Consider the following 24439-nt stretch of genomic DNA (forward strand, 5'->3'; position numbering starts at 1 on the left):
CCCTCAAAACCCTTCCTGTTCATATAGATACCTTTCCACATACCTTTTAAATGTTGTAATTGTCCCAGCCTCCACCACTTCCTCTGGCAGTTCATTCCATACATGCAACACCCTCTTCATGAAAAAGTAGCCACTTAGGTCCTTTTTAAATCTTTCCTCTTTCACCTTAACTCTATTCTTACTAGTTTTTGACTCCCCTAACTAGCGAAACACTTTGGCGGTTCACCCATTCCATGACTTTCATGATTTCATAAAACTCTATAACGTCACCCCTCGGTCTCCAATACTCCAGGGAAAATAGACCCAGCCTATTCAGCCTCTCCTTATAGCTCAAACCCTCCAGACCTGGCAACTTCATTGTAAATCTTTTCTGCACCCTCTCAAGTTTCACAACATCTTTCCTATACCTGGGGGACCAGAATTGAATGCAATCTTCCAGGAGTGGCTGAACCAATGTTCTGCACAGCCTCAAAATGACCTCCCAACTCCTACACTCAACGCACTAACTAATAAAGGCAAGCATACTATACTCCTTCTTCACTATCCTATCTGCCTGTAACTCCACTTTCAAGGAATTATGAACCTTCATTCCAAGGTATCTTTGTTTAGCAACATTCCCTGTGAGGGACCTTACCATTAAGTGTACAAGTCGTGTCCTGATTTGCCTTACCAACATTGAGCACCTCGCATTTATCTAAACTAAACTCTGTCCGGCACTTCTTGGCCTATCGGCCAATCTGATCAACATCTTGTTTTACTCTGAGATAACATTCTTGGTGTTGTCTGCAAACTTAATAACCACAACTCCTATATTCACATTCAAATCATTTATATTAATGAAAACGAACAGTGGACCCAGCACCAATCCTTGTAGCTCATCACTAGTCACAGGCCTCCAGTCTGACAAGCAACCCTCGACCAACACACTCTGTTTCCTATCTTTGAGCTATTTATGTATCCAAATAGCAGGTTCCCCTTGTATTCCGTGCGATCTAACCTTGTTAACCAGCCTACCATGCAGAACCTTGTCGAACGCCTTACTGAGGTCCAAGCAGGCAACATCCACCCCTGTGCCCTCATCAATCCTCTTCATCACTTCCTCATCTAAAGTGTGTTCTTTTTCCAAAGGCAATATTTAAGCACACTATTAAATTGTGGTTTTGCATTAAAATTCATCTTGTATCAAGGCAAGGTCTCCCTTAATTATATATGAGGAGACGAAATGAAAGAAGTTGCATTAATATGGCATATTTCACATCCTCGGGTCATCCTAAAGTACTTTCTAGTTGACTGAGGGTAGGTTCTATTGTTCTGTAGAAAACCACGGCCCCTGAAAATTCAAATAGCAAGATCCTACAAATAGCAAGAAGGCAAATGATCAGGCAACATCTTGGATTCTCACTCAGGATGCTTTTGGATTATCTGAGTGGGAATTGGGAAGGAATCTCTCTTAAGGAAATATTGTACTTAATATAGCCCATCTTTATTTAAATAACATTTGACAGTCTCTCAGGAAATCTTAGGGATAGTGCCAGGAAAGACAGCAAGGGAAGGAACTTGATGTGGGCAGAATCCAAGGGAACAATTTGATCGCTGAATAATCCTTGCCATTGAATGCTATATAACCCCTTACAGCTGTTGGGGTAGACTGGCCATTGAGTTTTAGGTGCAATTTCATATACACCATCTAGCTGAGGGAATGTGTCCCATCGAAATTGTACATGGTGTGGTTTGCAGTAGACCATCACTGTCTGTATGCTACAGTCTAAGTGTTCTCTTAGGTTATCCCTTGTAATACATACCTGAGGACTGGGTTCTTTTTGAGATAGATGTCTTGAAGTTGAATAACAACTCTTTAGACTGTTATAAGATCTCAGACTTGCACATAGCCTGGAACTTGCACTTACTGACTACGTAAAGCAAAGATACTGCAAGTCAGCTGTTTCTCTTATGGCCACAACTCAAATTGAGGCAGGTACATTTGTGTTGGAACGTCATGTGTCATGACACCATTTGCCTGTTGTAAAGATAGATTGCTTTTCAGGTCTGATATTTACATAGTAATAGAATAATACAAAACAGCAACTTGGCAAAAAGCTTCTTTGAGAGCACCTTCCATACAAGTGATCTGGACCATAAGTAGGGGCAAGGGCTCATCACCATCTACAAGCTCCCCTCCATGACACCATCCTTTTATGGAACTTTATCACCTCTCCTTCTCTATCATTGCATTAAAACCCTGGAGCTCTCTCAGTAACACCACATGGGCTGCAGAGGTTCAAGAAGACAGTTTGCCACCACCTTCTCGATAAATACTGATCCTGCCAACCCAGATATGGTAAATGAATAAAGTTTTTAGATGAATCATTTCTTAACATTTTAATTTGCAGGTTTACTAAATTTGCAATTTATTCTATCTCTCGATTCACAGTTATTGTATGAATTAGGTTCATGTTTTCCTGGTTCACAGTACTGCAGTCAATAGAACTTTGCTTTGTTAGGGTAGGCCATTGACTGGAAAGGTTCAGCTGTAATTTAATGTGGATAAGTGCATGGGTTTGGAAGTGGGTGGTTGGCTAAAACCAAATAGAAAGCAGTTTGGGAGGCTGGCCTTATCCTGCCAAACTCTGACTCCAGCAAACTCTACTTTATCCGAGTGTGTGAATGGTCGGGAAAGGCAGACAGTTTTGCTCAATTAGAGTGACAGCAAGAGTTCCAGGATTTCCTGGGCGTCTCGAAGCTCATCAGTAAAGCCACAATGAGTAGATAATGTTAATTCAAGCGACTGAAGCAATCTCAGGCAAGGGTGCCAATAAATACTCAGTACAATGATAATAGAGGGGACAAATAGCTTGGAGCAATAGCCTAGAAAAATGAGTTCCAATCCCACCAGTAATATTGGAATTAAACTCAGTAAATAAATCTGGAATTAAAAGCTAGTCTTGGTAATTGGATCCACAAAATTGTTGGATTGTCGTTAAAACTGATCTGGTCCACTGAAATCCTTTAGGGAAGAAAACCCACTATCTACTCACTCTAACCTATATGTGATTCCAAATCTTTTCCGGCCATTATCAGACTGCTGAATGGATTCTAGCCTTAAATAATGTAACCGGCAATGTAACCTGTATGCCTCTAAATCTTTTTGATTTGCACATCCTTTGCTTGCTGTAATTTGTCTGTACCACTTGTAAACAGAGCTTTTCACTGTATTTCGGTACGTGACAATAAAAGCGATCAATCAATCAGATCCACACAGATGACCAGCAAAGAGATGACTTGCAGAGAAATATGTACAAAAGTTGTGCAGCATTCAGGGTTTGTAGACAGAGGATCACCTTTTTTTATATAAAAGCATGTTCATGGGATGTAAGTTTCACTGGACAGACTACACCTATTGCCCATCTGTACTTGCTGTTGATTGATTGATTTATTGTTATCACATGGGCCACAACACAGTGAAAACTGTTGTTTTGTGTGCTCTACAAGCAAATCACATTATACAAAGTTCATTGGGGTAGCAGAGCAGAGAGCAGAATACAGAGAAGGTATGGAGAGAGAGGTCAACATTAACATTTGAATGGCCCTATCAAAAGTCTGATAATAGCAGGGAAGAAGCTGTTCTTGAAACTGTTTATACATATATTTAAATTTTTATATCTTATGGAAAAGGGTGGAAAATAATATAACTGGGGCCAGATGGGTCTTTGATTATGTTGGTTGCTTTCCTGAGGCAGCGGGAAGAATAGGCAGACGGAAGGCTGGCTTGCATGATGGGCTGGGCTGTGTTCACAACTCTCTAATTTCTTCTTGACAAGGACAGGTTGTTGGTGATCATCACACCGAGGAACTTCAAGTTTTCAACCATCTCCACCTCAGCACCATGGATGCAGACAGTGGTGTGCCCTGTACTCCACTTCCTGAAGTCAGTGACAAGCTCCTTCATTTTACTGACATTGATGGAAAGATTATTATCTTTACACCATGCTGCTAAGCACTCAAACACCTTATTTAATGAGGAGATAGATAGATTTTTAATTCGTAATGGTTTGAAGGGTTATGGGGAAGGGAAAGGAAAGTGGAGTTGAGACCAGGATGAGCTCTGCTGTGGTGATATTAAATAATGGAGTAGGTTCAAGGTCTGAATTGCCCACTCTTACTCCTAACGCTTATGTCCTCATTTACAATATGATGTTAGATCTGAGATCAGTCATGATCCCATTGAAAGGTTGAATAGGCTAAAGGGACTAGATGACCTATTCCAGTTTCACTGTTCCAATGATCCACGAGAAAATGTAAAGTTTTAATTCTCCCTTTCCTACATGGCATAACCAATGCAGTTTCAGTATGGGTGAAGAGAAGCTACTCACGTACTTACTCCACTTGCTGTGGTACTCTTGGCTGGCATGTTCTAGGTTTTGGGATCTGTGACGGACCCCACCAAAGTCTTCCACATCTGCAGTTGTGCAGGGGCAGACTGAGCCTTGGGGAGATGTAACAGCATGTGAACAGAGGGTAAGAAATGAAACTGTTATTCGTGGAATTCCCTCCGCAACCTCTTCCTCTCCTTTAAGATCTGGTATGTATGGAAAAACCCAACCCTCTGTAGTGCGGTCTAAGTTGTAATTGTGTTCACCAGAACCATCTGTGATGTCTTTGGTATGTTCACTGCTACCAGTCCCTCTATTAGCACTGGACAAAGTTACTCGTACCAAACGGGGCACACAAAGTCCTCAGCAGAAGGTAGGCTGAATCTTGATAGGGCATTAAGATTCATTACATTGTACAGAATGCTATTTACATTACACCTGAGCTACATGATAGACTCTTGACAAATATCAGGCTACACATAAAAATGAGTACATGACATAGTTAGCTATGGTGACTTAGCTCTACAACAACAACTGGAAGGCTCCTGACAGATTGGAAGCCAACAGGTCAGCTCTCCCAAAGATCAGTCCTGATTAGATTAGATTGCCTACAGTGTGGAAACAGGCCCTTCGGCCCAACAAGTCCACACTGCCCCTTGCAGCATCCCACCCAGGCCCATACCCCTATAACCCACACACCCCTGAACACCATGGGCAATTTAGCATGGTCGATCCACCTAACCTGTGGGAGGAACCCGGAGCACCCAGAGGAAACCCACGCAGACACGGAGAGAATGTGCAAACACTGCACAGATAGTTACCCAAGGCTGGAATCGAACCTGGGTCCCTGGCGCTGTGAGGCTACGGTGCCAAACACTGAGCCACCGTGTCACGCTGATGGGTGGAGATTATCTTGTGATATCAGTTAACTGTTCCAGGTGCTAATTTTCTTGCACAACAAGACCCTCCTTAAAACCTACTTCTTCAGCCAAGTTTTTGGTCATTTGTTCTGATACTGTATTTGGTTATAGAGGTAGTAAGAATTGCCGATGCTGGAGTCAGAGATAGCACAGTGTGGAGTTGGAGGAACACAGCAGACCAGGCAGCATCAGAGGAGCAGGAAAGCTAATGTTTTGTGTCGGGACCCTTCTTCAGAAATGCAGACCCTTCAGACCCTTCTTCTGAAGAAGGCTTCTAACCTGAAACATCATCTTTCCTGCTCCTAGGATGCTGCCTGGCCTGCTGTGTTCCTCCAGCTCCATACTGTATTTGGTTATGTTGTTTGGTGTTTTATTTTATTTGATGAGGCTTCCATGAAGTTCCTTGAGTTTTTATAAGAGTGCTATAGAAACAGAAGCTATTTTTTCTGCCTGTACCTGTGTATTCTTTAAAGCTAGCCCTTATGTGTTAAACTTTAGGTATACTTTATCATCTCTAAACTAGAGGCCCAGTTCTCCATTAATGCCTGTTGAACACAAATACTGATGTCTTTAGTATAACTTTGGGATATAATATTCAGCAGGTCCAGAACATTGTGATAAAGGCTGGATTGAAAGTTAGTGAAGGGCTACATATCTAAAGGTGTGGATTAAAACAATTTAGAAGTAGAATACTTCTAAGTGGCCATTAATACACCCAGGCAGTGAGCTACAGAGTTGGCTGTAGTGCTTTGATGCCTGCCCCTCTCCTGTAGCTATGTCAGTGCCCTTGAAGAGGAATCGTGTCTTGACCACCAACACTTTTAGAGACCAATGGGCACCACAGGGCATGGAATGCATCATCTATCTGGTCTAGTGTTACTTTGCGTGGAGCTGGATGAACACATCAGGCCAAGAAGCATCCTATGACCACAAAAGCTTTTGTGCTCCTAAGATACTGCTTGGCCTGTTGTGTTTATCCAGCTCCACACTTTGTTATCTCGGATTCTCCCGCATCTGCAGTTCCCATTATCTCTAATGTTAGGTTGAGTTGGTTTTAGTAACTTTCAATTATAGTTCTGCAAGTTTCTGTTGACTGTAAAGTTTTATTTCCACAACAGTACCTCACTGGGAGCTGTTTGATCTGATTATTGTTTACTTTAGAATACAAGAGCATAACATAGGAGCAGGAGCAAGCCATCTGGTCCATCAAACCTGCTCCACTATTCAATTAGATCGGTGATCTTTTTGTGGACTTGGCTCCACTTACCTGTCTGTTCACCATAACCCTCAATTCCTTTACTGTTCAAAAATCTATCTATCTTTAATACAACAGAAACAGAATACGTGGCATAGAACCTAACAACATGGAAGAAGCAATGGGGCAGAGCAAATTGAGCCCAACAGCAGTATCACATACAATCTCAGGTATTCATCTTGAATGTGCATTACATTTGGCTTCAATAGAGCTGTATTTTGACTTTGCAATCAGACTGATTGCAATGGCACAAAACAAAGGTCTTCATTTATCTGAGACACATTCACAGTTTCAACTGTGCCCTACATGAAATTTAAAGCTTGGAGAGAGTGACTTCAACTGAATAGAACTAGTGACCTCTTTTCCCTTCACAGGGACAAAATTATAATGTATAATATGGAAACAATTCACTGCTTTGTAATGTGAGTTGACAGGTTCTACCCATTCTACCCATTTTATGGCTATACTCTTAATCAGCAAATGCAATGTGCTGAAACTGTCGCATTATTACCTTACCTGTATTACTCTGTTAATGTGGGGTCAATTGGCCGAATAGTTAGTTTGTGATGTATAGTGCCAACAGGTGACCCTTAGGTTAAACCACCACCAGTCATTTCTCTCTAATGTGACAGCAGCCCTACCAGTATGTGGTGACTTTCCTTTCGTTAGCCTGTTAGATGCTTTCTGTCATCAAAAGCATGTACCACTCAGGGGATTCTTTTCTAGACTTGCTCAATTAATGACAACCCAGAGAGAAAAGATGAAAAACATATTTCTATTTCGCCTGACAGTGAGTGTGAGATACTTATCCCGTCTGACAAAGGAGATGATGTAGTTATTCCGCATGATTATGGTCTGGTTATTCCATTTGATTCCATTTGACGTGCACTATAATATTATTATTTTACCTGGTTTGAAGGTTATGGTATTGCTATTTTACCTGACAGAAAATGCAGTCAATCATTCAATGTGGCATTAAATTCTGTAGTCTACAGAGACATTTTGCCACAAAGACTGCAAAGAACAATGGAACAAAGAAAATAGCTTAGACTGTCAAATCGTGTCACCATTTCAGGCTAGGAGCTCATTACAGCTTCCTGATAGATTTTATTGGAAGAATCACAGGTCTCCTGATTTTATTACATTGGCAAATGAAGTGAGATTGACTGTTCTGGACATCAAGGTAGCATCAAGGAGCTCTGGAAAAACTAGAGTCAATGGGAATCGGTGGGAAAGCTATTTTCTGTTTGGAGTCATTTCTAGCGCAATCAAAGATAGCTGTGGAAGTTGGAAATCAATCACCTGAACCCTGGAACATCTTTAAATGAGCTCCTCAGAATAGTTGCCTAGGTCCAACCATCTCTAGCTGCTTTGTCAATGACCTTCCCTCCCACACTATGTCAAAAATGACAATGTTCACTAATGATTTCACAACGCTCAGTACTACCTGACACTCCACAGATACTGAAGCAGTGTGTGTCCGAACACAACAAGACCTGGACAAGATCCAGGTTTGGGCTGATAAGTTGCAAATAACATTTATGCTACACGAGTGCCTGGCATTGACCATCTTCAACAAGAAAGAATCTAACTATTTTCCCTTAATATTCACTCGCATCACTGTCAAAGAATCTTCCAACATCAACATCTCAGGGGTTACTTTTGATCAGAAACCGAATCACATAAATACAGGTTACAAAAACAGGTCAGATGTGAGGAAACCTGCAGTGAGTAACTCACTTCCTGACTTCCCAGTCCACCATTTATAACACACAAGTGAGGAGTGTGATGGAATACTCCCCACGTGCCTGAAGCTCCAACAACACTTAAAAGGCTCAACACCATCCAGGACACAGGAACCTATTAGCTCGGCATAAACACAGACACAGGGAGACCATGCAACCTCCACACAGACAGTTGCCAAAGGTGGGATTGAACCTGAGTCCCTCGTGTTGTGAGGCAGCAGTGTTAACTACTGGGCCACCACACCACCCTGAAGCAGTACCCTTGTACTGTCATCATTTTTGGTGTTTTTGAGTGCACTCCTGAGCATGAACCGTTTCAGAACTATACACCTTATGCTGCAGTATTACTGTCTATTCATTCGTTAATAAGCCCGATTTACTGATGCCAACGCCATGCAATTAAGCATCTGAAACAAAGCTGTGAAATGAGAAATTGTCATGCAACCTATTTAGTTTCCTACTGAGGCTATAACTCCCTGCTTTGCAAATTACATCCAGACGTATTTCAAATAAAATACAGTATTTCTTTCTGAAGCCGAGGCAAAAAATAGTTTTTTGTGACCTTGCATATTAACAAGATTCCTATCATATTCCTGAGATAATGGGAACTGCAGATGCTGGAGAATCCGAGATAACAAAGTGTGGAGCTGGATGAACACAGCAGGCCAAGTGCTCCTAAGATGCTGCTCGACCTGCTGTGTTCATCCAGCTCCACTCTTTGTTATCTCCTATCATGTTCTTAATAGTTTTGCAATAAGGCTTAATGGCTGTGGGACTGATTGTGATTCAGCCATCACAAAGACAACTATAACTGGCAAATGAGGCTTTATGAGACCTATTGTTTGCAGCTAAAGTCACTGCTTTAACACATTTGTCCAGAACAGCCATAAAAAAACAGTTAAACTCCATTAGTTTTACTGGGATGGAACCTGCTGAGGATGTCCGAATAGTGAGGGTTGCTTTAAATGTCAGCTTGGTTCTGTGTTGCAGCATTCTCTACAGATGGGAAGTAAATAGCCAGTGATTTTCTCATCCCCTGAACAAATTTTTTAAAAAAATTCCTACCCCCCTCAGTGAGTTTGGCGTTCAAATTCCATTCCAAGGATCTGAGCACTTCATCTAAGATGATAAATTTCAGTGAGGTGCTGCATGTATTTTTGTGGAACTAGAGGTCAAAGTAGGGCATCTTCTGCTGGATGTAAAGGATTCCCTGGCATTGGTGCACAAGTCAACATTTTCACTTAACCAACACTGCTAAAACAAGAATGGATTTTCTATCTCACTGTTCTCTGTGGGACCTCACTATGTGTAAATTGTGTCCCATATTCATCTCTAGAAAATAACTAGTTGGTGGTGAGCTATCCTGCAGATCACTAAGGTACCATACAAATGCAGGGCCTTTCTCCTTTGTGTAATGGCTAGTTTTCAAGTCTTTCCAATGTTCTCTGAGGTCTTTTCTCACTTATTCCAAAGTCAGACTGGCATAAATTGGGCATTTGGTTCGAATAAAAAGAAACTGATTTGGATTTACTTTAATGTGTGAAAATAAACACCAACTGCAGGTGTTAAAATTGATCTTTGAATGTTTTGATTAACTTTCTCATTATGCATATTAACAAATGTTAATAGGGCTGTGTTTGTAAGGAGGTTTTTCAAGGTTCACACTCCAAAGGGCCTCCGAATGATACCCAAATACCAAGCATGAAAATCGAATTTACTGAAAGAACATCGCACCTAATAATACAAGGGCAGAGAAACTGAGTGATATTGTCAGAGTTGGAAGGAATATCCTTCTCTGAGTCTCATACCATAATTGCCTCCATTCTACTATTGATAATCGACAAAGCAGCAAGCCAGAACTGAAAATGGTGTTGCTGTATTTGATCAATCCAGTGCTGTTATAATTGTATTTTCGTTACTTCCTTGCAAGGCACATTCTGGCTATGTAAGTAAGTGGGAAACTTTGGAATACACAATAATTTGATCATTGGTATGTACTAACGTCTGCCCAAAGTCTTTGTCTTCTTATTTTTATGAATGTAAGTGATGTGGTCATTGCTGATAGGTCAATATTTGTTGTCCATTCATAATTGGCCTTGAGAGCAGTTAGGAAGTTGTTGTGGATCTGGAGTCACATATATGCTGGAATGAATAAGGATGGCAGATTTCCTCAAGGACATTAGTGAACCAGGTGGGTTTTTACAGTAATTGACAGTCGTGGTCGACATTACCAAGACCAGTTTACAAATCTAGATTTTTTAAAAAAGTTAAATTTAGATTTTAATTCTTGAGGATTGTCATCTGGATTACTGGACCATTAACTTGGTTTTGCAGGGTAACCAATGTACTGATATTTCTGCTACACCAGTATCCAGCAAGAGTATTATATTGGCATGGGGTTGTCCTTTATGCTCAACCCTCTCAAAATCAATGAGGTTCAGAACGAGTCAGTAGAAAGATCAGGGGATACTGAAAATATAAAAATTAATAAAGGTTTTCCGTGATACATTTCACAATATCTGGTTGTGCAGAAATGGTTTACAACTGATGAATTGCTTTTGAATTGTTGTCATTGCTATAATGAAGGAAGCACACCAGTGAAAAGGAGGAAGAACAGAATAAGGAAGAGATGGGAGGAGAGGTGAGCAAGAAAGGTGGATGTTGACCGATCACTGGAATACACATCTGGCATTGCCCTGTCGCTGAAAGTGGCCAAAGACTAAGTGAGGTGAATTTTAACGGTATAAGACAGGAACTTTCAAAAATTAATTGGGGGAGGCTATTCGTAAGTAAAGGGAGAGTTGGGAAGTGAGTGGCCTTTAAAAGTGAAATAACGAGATAGAATGTTCCTGTTATTTTGAATGGCACGGTTGGTAGGTATAGGATACACTGGATGACTACAGAAATTAAGGCTCTGGTCAAGAAAAAGGAGGAAGCATATGTCAGGTATAGACAGCAGGGATTAAGTGAATCCCCAGTGGAGTATAAGGGCAGAAAGAGTATACTTATGAGAGAATTCTGGAGGGCAAAAAAGGGACATGACATGGCTTTGACAAATTGAATTGAGGAGAATCCAAAGAAATTCAATAAGTACATTAAGGACAAAAGAGTAATTAGGGAGACAATTGGGCCACATAAAGATTAACATGGCCATCTACTTGTGGAACCATAGGAGACGGTTGTGATACTAAACAAATATTTCAAATCAGTATTTACTGTGTAGAAGGATATGGAAGTTATGGAACTTCTGGAAATAAATAGTGATGTCTTGAAAAGAGTTCATATTATGGAAGAGGAAGTGCTCGAAGTTTTAAAACACATAAAGGTAGATAAATCCTTGCGGCCTGATCAGGTGTTTCCTAGAATTCTGTGGGAAGCAAGGGAAGTGATTGCTGGGCTCCTTTCTGAGATATTTGTATCATCGATAGCCATGGGTAAGCTGCAGGCAGACTGGAGGTTGGCTAATGTGGTGCCATTATTTCAGAAAGGTGATAAAGAAAAGCCAGGGAACTGTAGACCAGTGAGCCTTATGTCAGTGATGGGTAAGTTGTTGGAGAGGTCTCTGAGGGATAGTTTACATGTTCTGGATGTGAGTTTGCTCGCTGAGCTGGAAGGTTAGTTTTCAGACGTTTCGTCACCATTCTAGGTAACATCATCAGTGAGCCTCCGACGAAGCGGAGCCAATCTACCATCCTCTGAGAAAAAGAACAGGAAATGACATCACCAACGCAGGAAATGACATCACCAATCCAAGGAAACCTAACCGGATAAATAGAAAGCGGGACATAACACCAGCGCTTCGTCGGAGGCTCACTGATGATGTTATCTAGAATGGTGACAAACCGTCTGAAAACTAACCTTCCAGCTCAGCGAGCAAACTCACATCCAGAACCTCAACCTGAGCTAAAAATCTTCTCAAAACTCGCTAGGATTTACATGTATTTGGAAAGGCAAGCATGGATTAGGGATCATTAACATGGCTTTGTGCATGGAAACGCATGTCTCAATAACTTGACTGAGTTTTTTGAAGAGGTGACAAAGAAGATTGATAATGGCAGAGGAGTAGGCATTGTCTGTATGGACTTCAGCAAAGCATTCCACAAGGTTCTGCGTGGTAGACTAGTTAGTAGGGTTAGATCACATGGGTTCCGGGGGACCTAGCCAATTGGATACAAAATTGGCTTCAAGGTAGAAGACAGTGGGTGATGGTAGAGGATGTCTTTTCCACTGGGGGCCTTTGACCAGCAATGTGCCACATGGTTCGGTGCTGGGTCCACTTCTTTTCATCATTCATATAAATGTTTTGGATGTGATTACAGTTGGGATGGGTTAGTAAGTTTGCAGATTGACACCAAAGTAGGTGGTGTAGTGAACAGTGAAAAAGATTATCTCAGAGTACAAAAGGATTTTGATCAGATGGGCTTATGGGCCTAAGTATGGCAGATGGAATTTAATTTAGACAAATGTGAGGTGTTGCATTTTGGCAAAGCAAAGCAGGAAAGGACTTATACAGTTAATGATCTGGCCCTGGGGAGTGTTGCAGGTGCATAGTTTCTGGAAAGTGGAGTCTCAGGTAGACAGAGTGGTGAAGAAAGCATTTGACACACTTGCCTTCATCGGTCAGAACATTGAGTATGTGAATTGAGAGGTCATGTTGCAGCTGTACAGGACATACGTGAGGCCACTTTTGGAATACTGTGTACAATTCTGGTCGTCCTTTGACAGGAAAGATGTCATTAAACTTGAGAGGGCGTAGAAAAGATTTACTAGAATATTGCCGGGACTGGAGGGTTTGAGCTATAGGGAGAGCCTGAATAGGCTGGAACTTTTCTCCCTGGAGCGTTGGAGACAGAGGGGTGACTTTACAGAGGTTTATAAAATCATGAGGGGCATGGATAAGATGAATAGTCAAGGTCTATTTCCTAGAGCTGGGGAGTCCAAAACTAGAGGGCACAGATTTAAGGTGAGAGGGGAAAGTTTTAAAAAGGACCTGAGGGTAACTTTTTCAATCAGAAGGGTGCTGCATCTATGAAACAAGCTGCCAAAGGAAGTGATGGAGGTGGGTACAATTACAATATTAAAAACGATCTGGATTGGTAGATGAAAAGGAAGGGTTTTGGAAGGCATGGGCCAAATGCTGGCAAATGGAACTAGCTCAGATTGGGATGCCCGGTGAGCATGGGCAAGTTGAACCAAAGAGTCTGTTTCTGTGTTGTACGACCCTGTGGCCAAAAATTCTGCATTTGAAGTTTTCCTGGCCTACCTCAGGTCATCCTAAAAAAATCTCCAACATCCCACTCCCTCCATTGCTGGGCACTCATCTAGCTGAGGTACCCTATCCTCCTTCCTCATTTGGTGACCTTTCCAACTTTTGAACTGCACTGGGAAAAGGCTCACCATCCACATTTAGATGGAAGGCCCACAAGTGGACAATGTATTGGGTCAAAACCCAACCCCTCATCATCACCACAATTCCCCACCTGCCCTCAGGTGTGATTGACTGGCCATGAGCGGATTAGGTCCAGCAAATCCTTCTCAGGGACAAGATTGCCTCCCTACTGAGAAAACGCTTCCTCATAATTTACCACCGGTGAAGGAAACACGTTATAGTCAGACCTTGCATAATTTCAGTGAAAAAATATTCTACCTCCAAATGAATTAAGTGAACTAGAATATATTAGTCTCAGCATAGACCATCCACAGCCACTTTTGAAAATGTTTAACGTTGTCTTCGCTGCTGCAGTGACGTCGGCCGGATACAATTAATAGTCACTGCTAATGTCGCATCAGGTAGTGTAGTGAGTTTTGAGAATCCTGATTAGTAATCTGCCACCACAATTGACCACAGGAAAAGAAGCAACAGCAGAGTACAGCTAAAGCTGTCAACAGGAATCTGTGATTCCAGTGGGGTCAGTAAAAGGTTGCGATTTTATGCTGCTTTGTTTCCTGGTTGGTTCACAAGGCTGAGAGCAACATGAAAGGCAAAGATCCGAGCATGGTATATGGTACAAATATGTTCCTGATATAAGATTGTGAGAATACAAAGAAGGACTCTGAAAATTAATCCAGTTGTCATTTCATAGAGGGAGCTAAGAAGTTAGAACCACCATAGTCTGACTAGAGAGAGATGATTGGCAGTGGTTTAGCCTGAGGGTCACTACACCACAGATGAGCGGAGAGATTGACAAGAAGAGTCCTTCATGGTAATTGCAGTCAGCGCAGGAATTGAACCCACAATGTAGGCATTATGCTGCCTTGGCTATCAGCCATCCAACCAACTGAGCTAACCAAACTAGGAGGTGTGTGGAATGATGGAGGGATAAAAGTGAAAATCACCAGTGATGAAGGAAGAGAGTTGTTGTCCTCCCCAGTGATGCCCATGTGATAAACTGATCTTTGTCAGAGATGGCAGGGTGAAATATTCTTTTGGGCATTTCTTATAGTTGTACGGTCGCATTTTCACCTGGGCAGAATGTTACAGGGGTGGGAGAGTGTATAGGTGCAGACACAATGAACTGAATGGTCTCAGTCTGAACCATAACAATTTTGTGCCTCTGTGGTTCTGGGATGGACTACTCAAATCCCAAGGTAAGAAAGTCAGAGGCCCACTGACAAACAGGGAAGAGTTTGATATATATATATATTTAGAAGCACATCTACTGACCACTAAACATTTTATTTTCTCACCAAATCACCCACTGTACTTTTCTCCTTTCTCCTTGACTACTAAATCACCCATGCATATGATCCAATCAACAAGTCATATGCAAATCTCATCCAAGGCTGTGCAATGATGAAAGAAGAGAGAGAAGTTTAGAGAGAACAGGGAATTGGTTCACTCCTCAGCCACAACACACTGCAGCTGGGCTACAGTGTGCAGATTGGGATTTCTGTCCTCACTGGGAGGAAGACCCTTTCTCTGGAGCTCCAACACTCCCAGCAGCTCCTCACATTGGTCAGTGTTAGACAGCGCAACAAGTCCCAGGCTAAAAACCCAGTGGATTCCAAGATCAGGTAAGATTGGGAGCCTTGGCAGGGATGATTGGACTACCTTGTGGGAGGAGAGGGAGATTTAAAATCTATGTGGGAAAGAAGGCTGGGTACTGACTTCTTGGGAAGGGCTACCTCTGTTGCACAAAACACACTCACAGAGATGGTACCCCCAATCTACCTTTTAAGAAACTCAGTTGGAAAATAGTCTCTGCCAACCCCAGTCTGGCTGCTCCCTCCAATCATATGATAGCCTTTGCAAGGTAATAGTTGGTTTGTTGAACTTTGAACAAAACTTAATTGGTATTTAAGTGTTCATTTCAATATGACAGATAAGCTGCTGATTTCAGTGCCTGCCCACCCACAGGGATTATCGAGTCAGATCAGGGTAGTTGGAAGATGGTAGGATGGACACCCACCCTAGTTAATGTAAGCTCCTGCCAAAAACACACCAAATGGTGCCGTGTAATATTCAACTCCTTGGCTTTAAGTCAGAAGGCTGTGGATTCACGACTCACTCCAAAGCGCAACCATCTAGGCTGATGTTCCAGCGCAGTAACGACCGAGTGCTGCTGTTGGAGGTGTCATTTTTCAGATGAGACATTGAAGAGAAGTGTCCTAAGGTGATGTAATAAAATTCCAAGGTACTTTTTTTGACGTCAAGCTGGGGAGTTGTTCCTGGAGTCAAGGGTAAAACATCAATCTACAACGCAAAATAGGTCTAGACTCTGTCACATTACTTGCTGCATGCTAACTGGCTGTTGGTTTGTGATATTAAACTTCAAAAGGTATGTCACTGGCTGCAATTCACTTTGGAGCAGCCTGAGGTCTTCCTTCATCTTCATCTACAGGCCTGTGCAATTTATAAAGCCGCACAATTAAAACTACAATGTGAAGGATCCACTGGATGGATTTGGGCCCAGGTATTTTCAAATTGTGCAAAACGTCACAAAGCACTGATATGCAGATAGATGCTTTGCACAAAAGTATCATTTGTTTTCCCATGCTTTGTTCAAAACATGTTCCCAGTTTCTACTTTTTTAATTGACAAACTTGGGAAAATATCCTCAGGAAATGATGCAGAAATTTTCAGCCCAGGCTCTACAACTGCTGTTTCAGATAAAATAACAGGAAGTAAAGAATACATAGTAGTTACAAATTACCTGAACATTATTATCTTAGGGAGAGGGAAATGTTTGCATAGATTGAGGTAACATTATATAATGAAAGTGGATGAGAAGTGACTTGTTACATGCTTTGTCAGTGAGATGCAGATTTATCAAGCCTACTGTTGTCTCAACACAATATAATATTGAATAAAATTACTTGAAGATGCACAGTAGGCCATCACTTGCACAATTAGCAATATGTATGATTATTGCTCAAATAAAAGACAAGTTATTGAAATTTTTCATCTTGCAAACAAGATACCAAATTTCAAAGGGAAAGGCTATTTATCCTGCATGAGAAAAGAAAAAACCCAATATAAGATTATCAATCAGGCCTCTACTGTAACTCATTTATGGTCTTGAGAATCTACATAATTTCATATGTGGGAACCTCTGCTGCAAACAGGAACTTGACATGGAATTGCTCCTATGTTGGAGAAACAGGAGCTTATTAGTGTATTCTCCATGGCAATATTTTGACCAATCACAGTTGACGTGACAACTGTTGCAATCATTTATACATTATTTGTATTGATCTTCTGGCAAAGATACTGTGAAAAATTCAGAGAACTACAACCAAGGTCCTCCTCGGTGTCCTAGATTATTTTAGATGAGATGTAAAGATTGTTTCAAATAGTAATATAAAAAAAATTGTGAAGAATCTAAAGCAGTATTGAGCGATTTTCTTCAGATCACCCATGGTAGCATTACAGACTCCTACTAATCCACTGCAAATCACTGGTAATATACAGCATTAATGTTTATCTGTTTCTCCAAGTCACGTCTAAACTTTAAAATTGTTAAGAGCCAGATAATAATCTGTAACTATCCAATCAACAGTATTTGATTCTACTTTCAAAGTATCATCAGCAATTCTAATCTTTCCCATGTTTTATCATGAGTGCGATGTTTTTCTTATACAGCAGCAAAGACTACAGCAGTTTGGGAGATGGGCAAGTTAGCCAATGTCTGAAAGTAATGCCTCGCAGTTACTTCGAATGACAGGCACAAAATCAAGACGTGCAACATCTGAAAGGGCAAAGGTTTGCAGAGAAATAATCTTGGACATCAAAAATTCTGTCGCTACTGTTGGAGGGAACATTCGTTGGAAAGCATTTATTATCTAACTCATACTGGAGCAGTCACGGAAGGACTATGTACGTGGATGCACATTGAGGGGCTTGGAACCTGAAACTAGGACCACCCTGCGTAAGTCTCAACTTTACAGCTGCTCTTTCTGCCTCCAACCTCACAATTGTTTGTCATCTGTCCCCACCGGGCGGCGGCGGTGGGGGGAGGTGGTGCTGGGTGGAGGGGTCCATGGCCCACAGTTTGGGAATCCTGGTGGTAGAAGTTGTGGAGTTGAGAATGTGCTATCAAAGAAACCTTGTTGAGTTGTTGTATGTCTTATGTAAGGTACACACACTGCTGCTACTGTGCACCAATGGGAAAGGGGATGAATGTTTAAGTTGACCATTAAACATAAAAACAGAAGAAAGCCATTCAGCCCATCGAGCCTCTTCCATCACTCACTAAAGTTATGGCTGATCTGATAATCCTCAACTGACTTTTGCCCATAAGCCTTAATTCCTTTACTGATTAAAAATCTGTCTACCTGAGGCTTGATTATACATAATGGCCCAGGCTTGACAGCCCTCTGTGGTAAAGAATTGCACAAATTCACTACTGTCTGAGAGAAGAATCTTCTTCTCGTTGCAGTTTTAAATGTGCAACCCCTTATTCTGAGATAACGCCCCTGGTTTTAGACTCTCCTACAGGGAAAAACAGCATTGCTGCATTGACCCTGCCATGCCCCTTAAAACCTTGTAGGTTTCAATAAGGTCACTTCTCATTCTTCTATAATCTAATGGGTACACGCCCAGTCACCTCCACATCTCCTCATATGGCAGCCCCTCCATATCTGGTACCAGCAAGTGAACCATCTCTGGACTGCCTCCAAACCAAGTATGTTTTCTTAGGTAAGGGGCCCGAAACTGTTTGGAGATAGCAAGAACCGCAGATGCTGGAGTCAGAGACAATACAGTGTGGAGCTGGAGGAACACAGCAGGCCAGGCAGCATCAGAGGAGGAGGAAAGTCAACGTTTCAGGTTGGGACCCTTAATCAGGCTATGGGGAGGGGTTTGGGACCTGGGCAGTAAATGGAGGGAGGAGGGGTGGGGCTGGGGGAAGGTAGGTGGGATGGCGATGGGTAGATGCAGGTAGGTGTAATGGGGATTGGTCAGTGGGAAGGGTGGGACAGATAGGTAGGGAAGAAGATGGACTGGTGGTGTCAAGTCAAGGAGGCAGGGATGAGAGGGAGAGTCGAATTTGGGATGAGGCCTGGAATGGGGAGATTTTGAAATTGGTGAATGTTATGTTAAGGTCATCAGGCTGTAGGCTCCCAAGTGGAAATATGAGGTGTTTCTCCTCCAGTTTGTGCGTGACGTTTTCTCCTCAGCCCTGCGTAACTGGTGGGACAGTTCTGACATCATTTGCTCTTGATTTAGGAGATTCAAACAATTATGTTCAACTCAGATCTGGGTGAGGGGTCTTGCAGCACGAATGGTACATCTTTGTGCACAACAGGGGATGCAAATGTGGTCATGATGCATCTGTCTCTTACCTTGCTGAACAAAGGAGCCATAGACAAACCACATGGAGTTGTACAGGGTGGTGGACGTTACGGAACCCATTTGCAACCTGGGAGGGTTCAGCCAATTCAGGAGGTAGACCAGCAACCCCACCAGGATCACTGTGCCAGTGATGCAAGCCCACAGCGAGAAGTCAAATGGAGCCAGGCAAGCGAACATGTCGACAGTCCTCTCCGCCTTCTTCAGCAGGAATCCCACTGAATAGTCCATGTAACGGGTGGTGAAGTCCACAACACTCTCTCGTTCTGGTGTGATTGTCAAAGCCGAGATTCCCACGTCTGCTCTCTGGAAATTTGTTTCAAAAGGGAAAGAAAGTCAATCACGATTCGTGATAAGACTAACAGAGACCAGCAGCCCTTTTCTTTTCTTTCCTCTGCCTGCTAACAAATGACAGCGAGCAACCTGCATTTACATTGTGCCTTTCACATTGTGCAGAGTCTCAAGATGCTCCACAATTGCCTTATCAAACAAAAATTGACACCAGGGTGAAGAAGGAGACGTTAGGGCACATTATGCAATGAAGCAGACATTAAGGAATATCTTAAACTTTGTTCTCCAGAAAGATATGGAGGTGCCGGTGTTGGACTGGGGTGGACTAGGTCAGAAATCATATGGCACCAGGTTATAGTCCAACAGGTTTATTTGAAATCACAAGTTTTTGGAGCACAATCCTGACAAAGGGGCTACGCTCTGAAATGTCATGTTTTCAAATAAACCTGCTGGACTATAACCTGGTGTCATGAGATCACTGACCTTATCCAGAAAGAGACAGAGAAAAGAATATGTTTCGGAGGGAAATTCTGAAGGCATAGATATCGATGGTGAAGCTAAGGATTCAGAATACGCAGAGCCTGAGCTGGAGGAAAATTGAGATCACAACTGTTATAGGAGTAGGGAAGGATGATGCTACAGAGGCATTTGAACACAGGATTGTAAATTTCAAAATTGAGACGGTGGGGTATTCTAATCACTCAATTCTTGAACAGACTTCTCTGAATCGCATTGACCTGAGCATAAAACAACATCAATTTACATAAACATTTAATGATCAGCACTTTAGCTCATGATTGAAACGGCTTCATTTATTATTCCTAGATGTTTCTTGAATGAATCCAATTGACTGTTTTTGAACAACCTATTCATTTAAATGCATTATTTACTTTTTCCAACAAAGTTAACCACGCAAAAATTGTTTCGGCCGGGTAATAAAGTGGCTAATAATGCAATTCAAATTAATGTGGAAATGAACTGAGAGAACCAAGTGATGGAAGTGCATTAAAATTGTGAACATGTATATCGCTCATATTGCATACAATACTATGCAATGCATTAAAAGTAGATTTTTTTTTCAACTTTTTTACATGGCTATTTTGCATTTATTTTAAATAAGTGAACACAAATGCTCAAGTCTACTGATATGAACTATAATGGGCCCAAGTTCCTGATTCTTCGATGAGAATTGAACGGAGGGTATATTGGTCCACATTAGGTGTCTGGTCTGCTGTTGCTTTCCAGATCATCTTCAATGTATTCCAAGTTTTTATTCAGATGAGAAGCAGTTGGAGAAACATCGTTCCAGCTCCTCCCTCTGCATTGGTCTGTATTTGTTCATGATGAAACCCTGGGTGGCCCTGGTAAATTTTCAGATAAAGTGCCCCAAGGAGCCAGTGCACATTTAACTCAATACCAAAGGAGACACACTGAGTCTGTCACTTTTGCTGCAGTACTTCCAAACCCTCCTGTATTGCATGATAAGTGATGTAGGGAGACCAGATGGATCAAATTTGGGTGAATATCTCATGAAAAGTATTCAGAAGTTGAAAGTCCTGAAATCATAGAAAGTGTATGATGGAGAAGCTGGCCATTTGGTCCATCATGTTTTTGCTCCCAGCCCGAACCTGTCACCCTGCATTCTGATGAGGGGTCACTGGGCTTGGAATGTTAACTGTTTCTTTCTCGAGACATATTACCAGACCTTCTGAGTCTCTCCAATAATTTCTGTTTTTGTTTATCATCTAATATGGTCTGAAAGGGTAATGGAGACCGATGAAACAAGGGAACAGGTAATGGACATGTTAGTTAAAGGTTAATTGGGTGTATAAACATAGGGAGCTAGTATTCAGTGGAGACTGCATTTTTAAAAATTAGATTAGATTCCCTACAGTGTGGAAACAGGCCCATTGGTCCAACAAGTCCATACCACCCGATGCAGCATCCCACCCAGACGCATCCCGCTATAACCCACACACCCCTGAACACTACGGGCAATTTAGCATGGCCAATCCACCAGTCTGCACGTCTTTGGACTGTGGGAGGAAACTGGAGCACCCAGAGGAAACCCATGCATACACAGGGAGAATGTGCAAACTCTGCACAGACAGTTGCCCGAGGCTGGAATCGAACCCGGGTCCCTGGTGCTGTGAGGCTGCAGTGCTAACCACTGAGCCCCAATGGATTGATGGATTGTGGTAAACTGAAATAAAGTTCTCACTAAAAGTGTGGACTTGGACTCTGTTCAAAAACATTTATCTTCAGGTATCATAACAATTATGAATCTTCTTCAGAACAGAGAACTACCCACAACTGGCGAGCTTATAATTTTCTTCTTCTCTTTAGGGCAACATTTTGGCCAATCAGAGTTGAGTTGCCAACGATTTTGCACCACTTTCTCCCGTAAGATAAATTGCTGTGATTGTTTTGGATTTGGCACTCTTGCATTCATCCTGATGAGTGGAAGATGAGAAGTTTCATCAACACATTTCACTTTTCAGTGATATGGAAAATCTTTGCCAATCAGTGACTGTTGGCTTTAAATCTGTGACCCTTAATTCTCAATTCATCCACTTAGGTAAGAGACAACCCAATTTAGTCTATGAAACCAAATGTTGAAGTAGTGATATAGAGAACACATTTAAACATCCAAAATTCTCCCAAAGCGCTTTACGGACCAAAGAAAGGGAGATAAGGAGTGGCATGTTTACAGGCTTAGTGTTTAAGCAGCCGAATAGGAGGGGATGGAAGTCTAGAGGTTGAGAAAGATGAGGCTGTTGGAGTAGGAGTCGGTCATTTAACATTCTGAGTCTGTTCTTCCTCTAATTAGATCATTGCTGATGTGTATTGAACGGATCTTCTCACCTGATTATATAGCTCTTATAACCCATGTCCAATAAAAATCAATCATCTAAGCTTTGAAGTTTTGAACTTGACACCCACCCAGTTTCAAGAACCTTTTAAAGGTGAATGTTTCAGATTGCAGTGATGTGGCTTGGACGAGTTCAATTGAAATTGGTAAGTTTGTTAGGTGAGAAAACACAGGAACGAGAAAGGCCTCTCAAACCCGAGGCACCTTTCATGATCACCTTTCATGGCTGATCTGTGACCTTGACTTCAAATGTCTATCTTTTTCCTCATATCCTTTAACTGCTGAAGGATATCATGAGCTATGGGCCTAAGGAAAGTTATTGTGGTAGTAGTTCAGAGCCCCTGTTTAATGTTCTGAGGATATAACTTAGGTATGAAAACCACAAGAATAGATGGTGGAATTTGAATTCAACAGAAAGCCGGAATAAAACATTGGTCTAATGGATTCGATCAAACCAATGTCATAAAAATCTACCTGACGTCACTAATATCTTTTACAGAAGGAAGTCTGCTATCCTCACCTGATTTGGCCTACATGTGGCACCAGATCCACAGCAATGTTCTTATGGGCTAACTGCCCTCTAGGCGATAAACGTTGGTTTAGTCAATGATGCTTTAATCCCATGAACAAATTGAAAACAAGATCAGCCACGATAGATTTATTCTTGGAGCAGAACTAAGGAGTGAATGGTTCCATTCTAAGTTCCATTTTGGTACAACTTATACTGGTAGCATTTAAACTGAGATATCTCAGACATGGGTCAAAGGAATTTATCTTAAATTGATTTTTGCTTCTTTCAGCAGCTAACCAAAATGAACAGGTTGAAGTCAAAGGCCCTATATCTGATAGTTCAATCCCTAGTATTTCTTTTGAGAGATAAGTTTTCAGTGATGGATACGTTATCAGATTTGAAGTTTGTTTGATGCATTGAAATGCTACACTCTGGCCCACTCTGTGCAACATTTAAAAGAGTATTCTTGGATCAACCTGGCCCATAAAACTTTTGTAAAACGGATGCTGCAGAGTTTTGTGATAGCAAATCGAAGCAAAATAAATGCATTAAATCAATGATGTGATAGAAAAACTTAATTCATTTCAAAACACAATCTGTTTTTGAAAAAAGGGATAATATCTTCTTGAAACTCGTAACTGCTAGGAGACTGAAACAGTGCCAAGCAAGTTTACTTAGCAAGATTTAATTGTGCAGGAATCAACTCCACAATTTTAAATCTTCTTTTATTTCTGATGGCAGGATTTTTCAAACATTTTAAGCTGGGTAAAATGGAAAAAAATACAAGGGCCCTTTTTTATATAAAAATGAACAATATAACAGTAGAGTAACTGTGACAGAAATACAAGAACAAAGAACAAAGAAAATGACAGCACAGGAACAGGCCCCTCGGCTCTCTAAGCCTGCACCAACATGCCGCCTGTTACAACTAAAACCCCTATCCTTCTGGGGATCGTATCCCTCTATTCCCATCCTGTTCATATAATTGTCAAGACACCCTTTAAAGTCACTATAGTATCTGCTTCCACTACCTCCCCTGGCAGCGAGGTCCAGGCACACACCACCCTTTGTGTAAAAAACTTTCCTCGTACATCACCTTTAAACCTTGCCCCCCACCCCCCTCACCTTAAACCCATGATCCCTGTTAACTGGCTTTCCACCCTGGGATAAAGCTTCAGACTGTCCAGTCTGTACATGCCCTTCATAATCTTGCAGACTTCTATCAGTTCGTCTCTCAACCTCTGTCGATCCAATGAGAACAACCCAAGTTTGTCCAATGTCTCCTCACATCTAATGCCCTCCATACCAGGTAACATCCTGGTAAATCTTTTCTGTACCCTCTCCAATGCCAACACATCCTTCTGGCAGTGTGGTGGCCAGAATTGAACACAATATTCCAATGTGGTTCTATAAAGCTGCCAATTTTTCAACTCAGAAAGGACTTCTGGAGAATAAAGGATAACGTTTGGAAGTTAGTGGCCCCAGTACAGAGCTTTACTTGACCAAATGCAGATATACAATAAGAATGAAGGCTAGTGAATCAGATTCAGGGCCTTCCTTTGGTGTTGGTGAGTGAAATGGTTAGCTGGGCAACGAAAATGGCTATGAATAAGGTATAGTAGGAACTGCCTCGAGATAACGAGAAGTGGAGCTGGATGAACACAGCAGGCCAAGCAGCATCAGAGG

General features: G+C 41.7%; 1 protein-coding gene across 3 annotated transcripts in view; it reads right to left on the reverse strand.

Annotated features, from left to right (window-relative positions):
* The window catches only part of grid2 (glutamate receptor, ionotropic, delta 2), a 961209-nt gene that overhangs the window by 171187 nt on the left and 765583 nt on the right, over window positions 1-24439 (reverse strand). For all 3 annotated transcript variants that reach the window (XM_059650188.1, XM_059650127.1, XM_059650148.1), the window contains one exon: window positions 19073-19385. In XM_059650188.1, coding sequence (XP_059506171.1) covers window positions 19073-19385 — 313 coding nt within the window. The remainder of the gene's footprint in view (window positions 1-19072; window positions 19386-24439) is intronic.

The sequence above is a fragment of the Stegostoma tigrinum genome, chromosome 1 (genome assembly GCF_030684315.1).
Source record: "Stegostoma tigrinum isolate sSteTig4 chromosome 1, sSteTig4.hap1, whole genome shotgun sequence".
NCBI classification, from domain to species: Eukaryota; Metazoa; Chordata; class Chondrichthyes; order Orectolobiformes; family Stegostomatidae; genus Stegostoma; species Stegostoma tigrinum.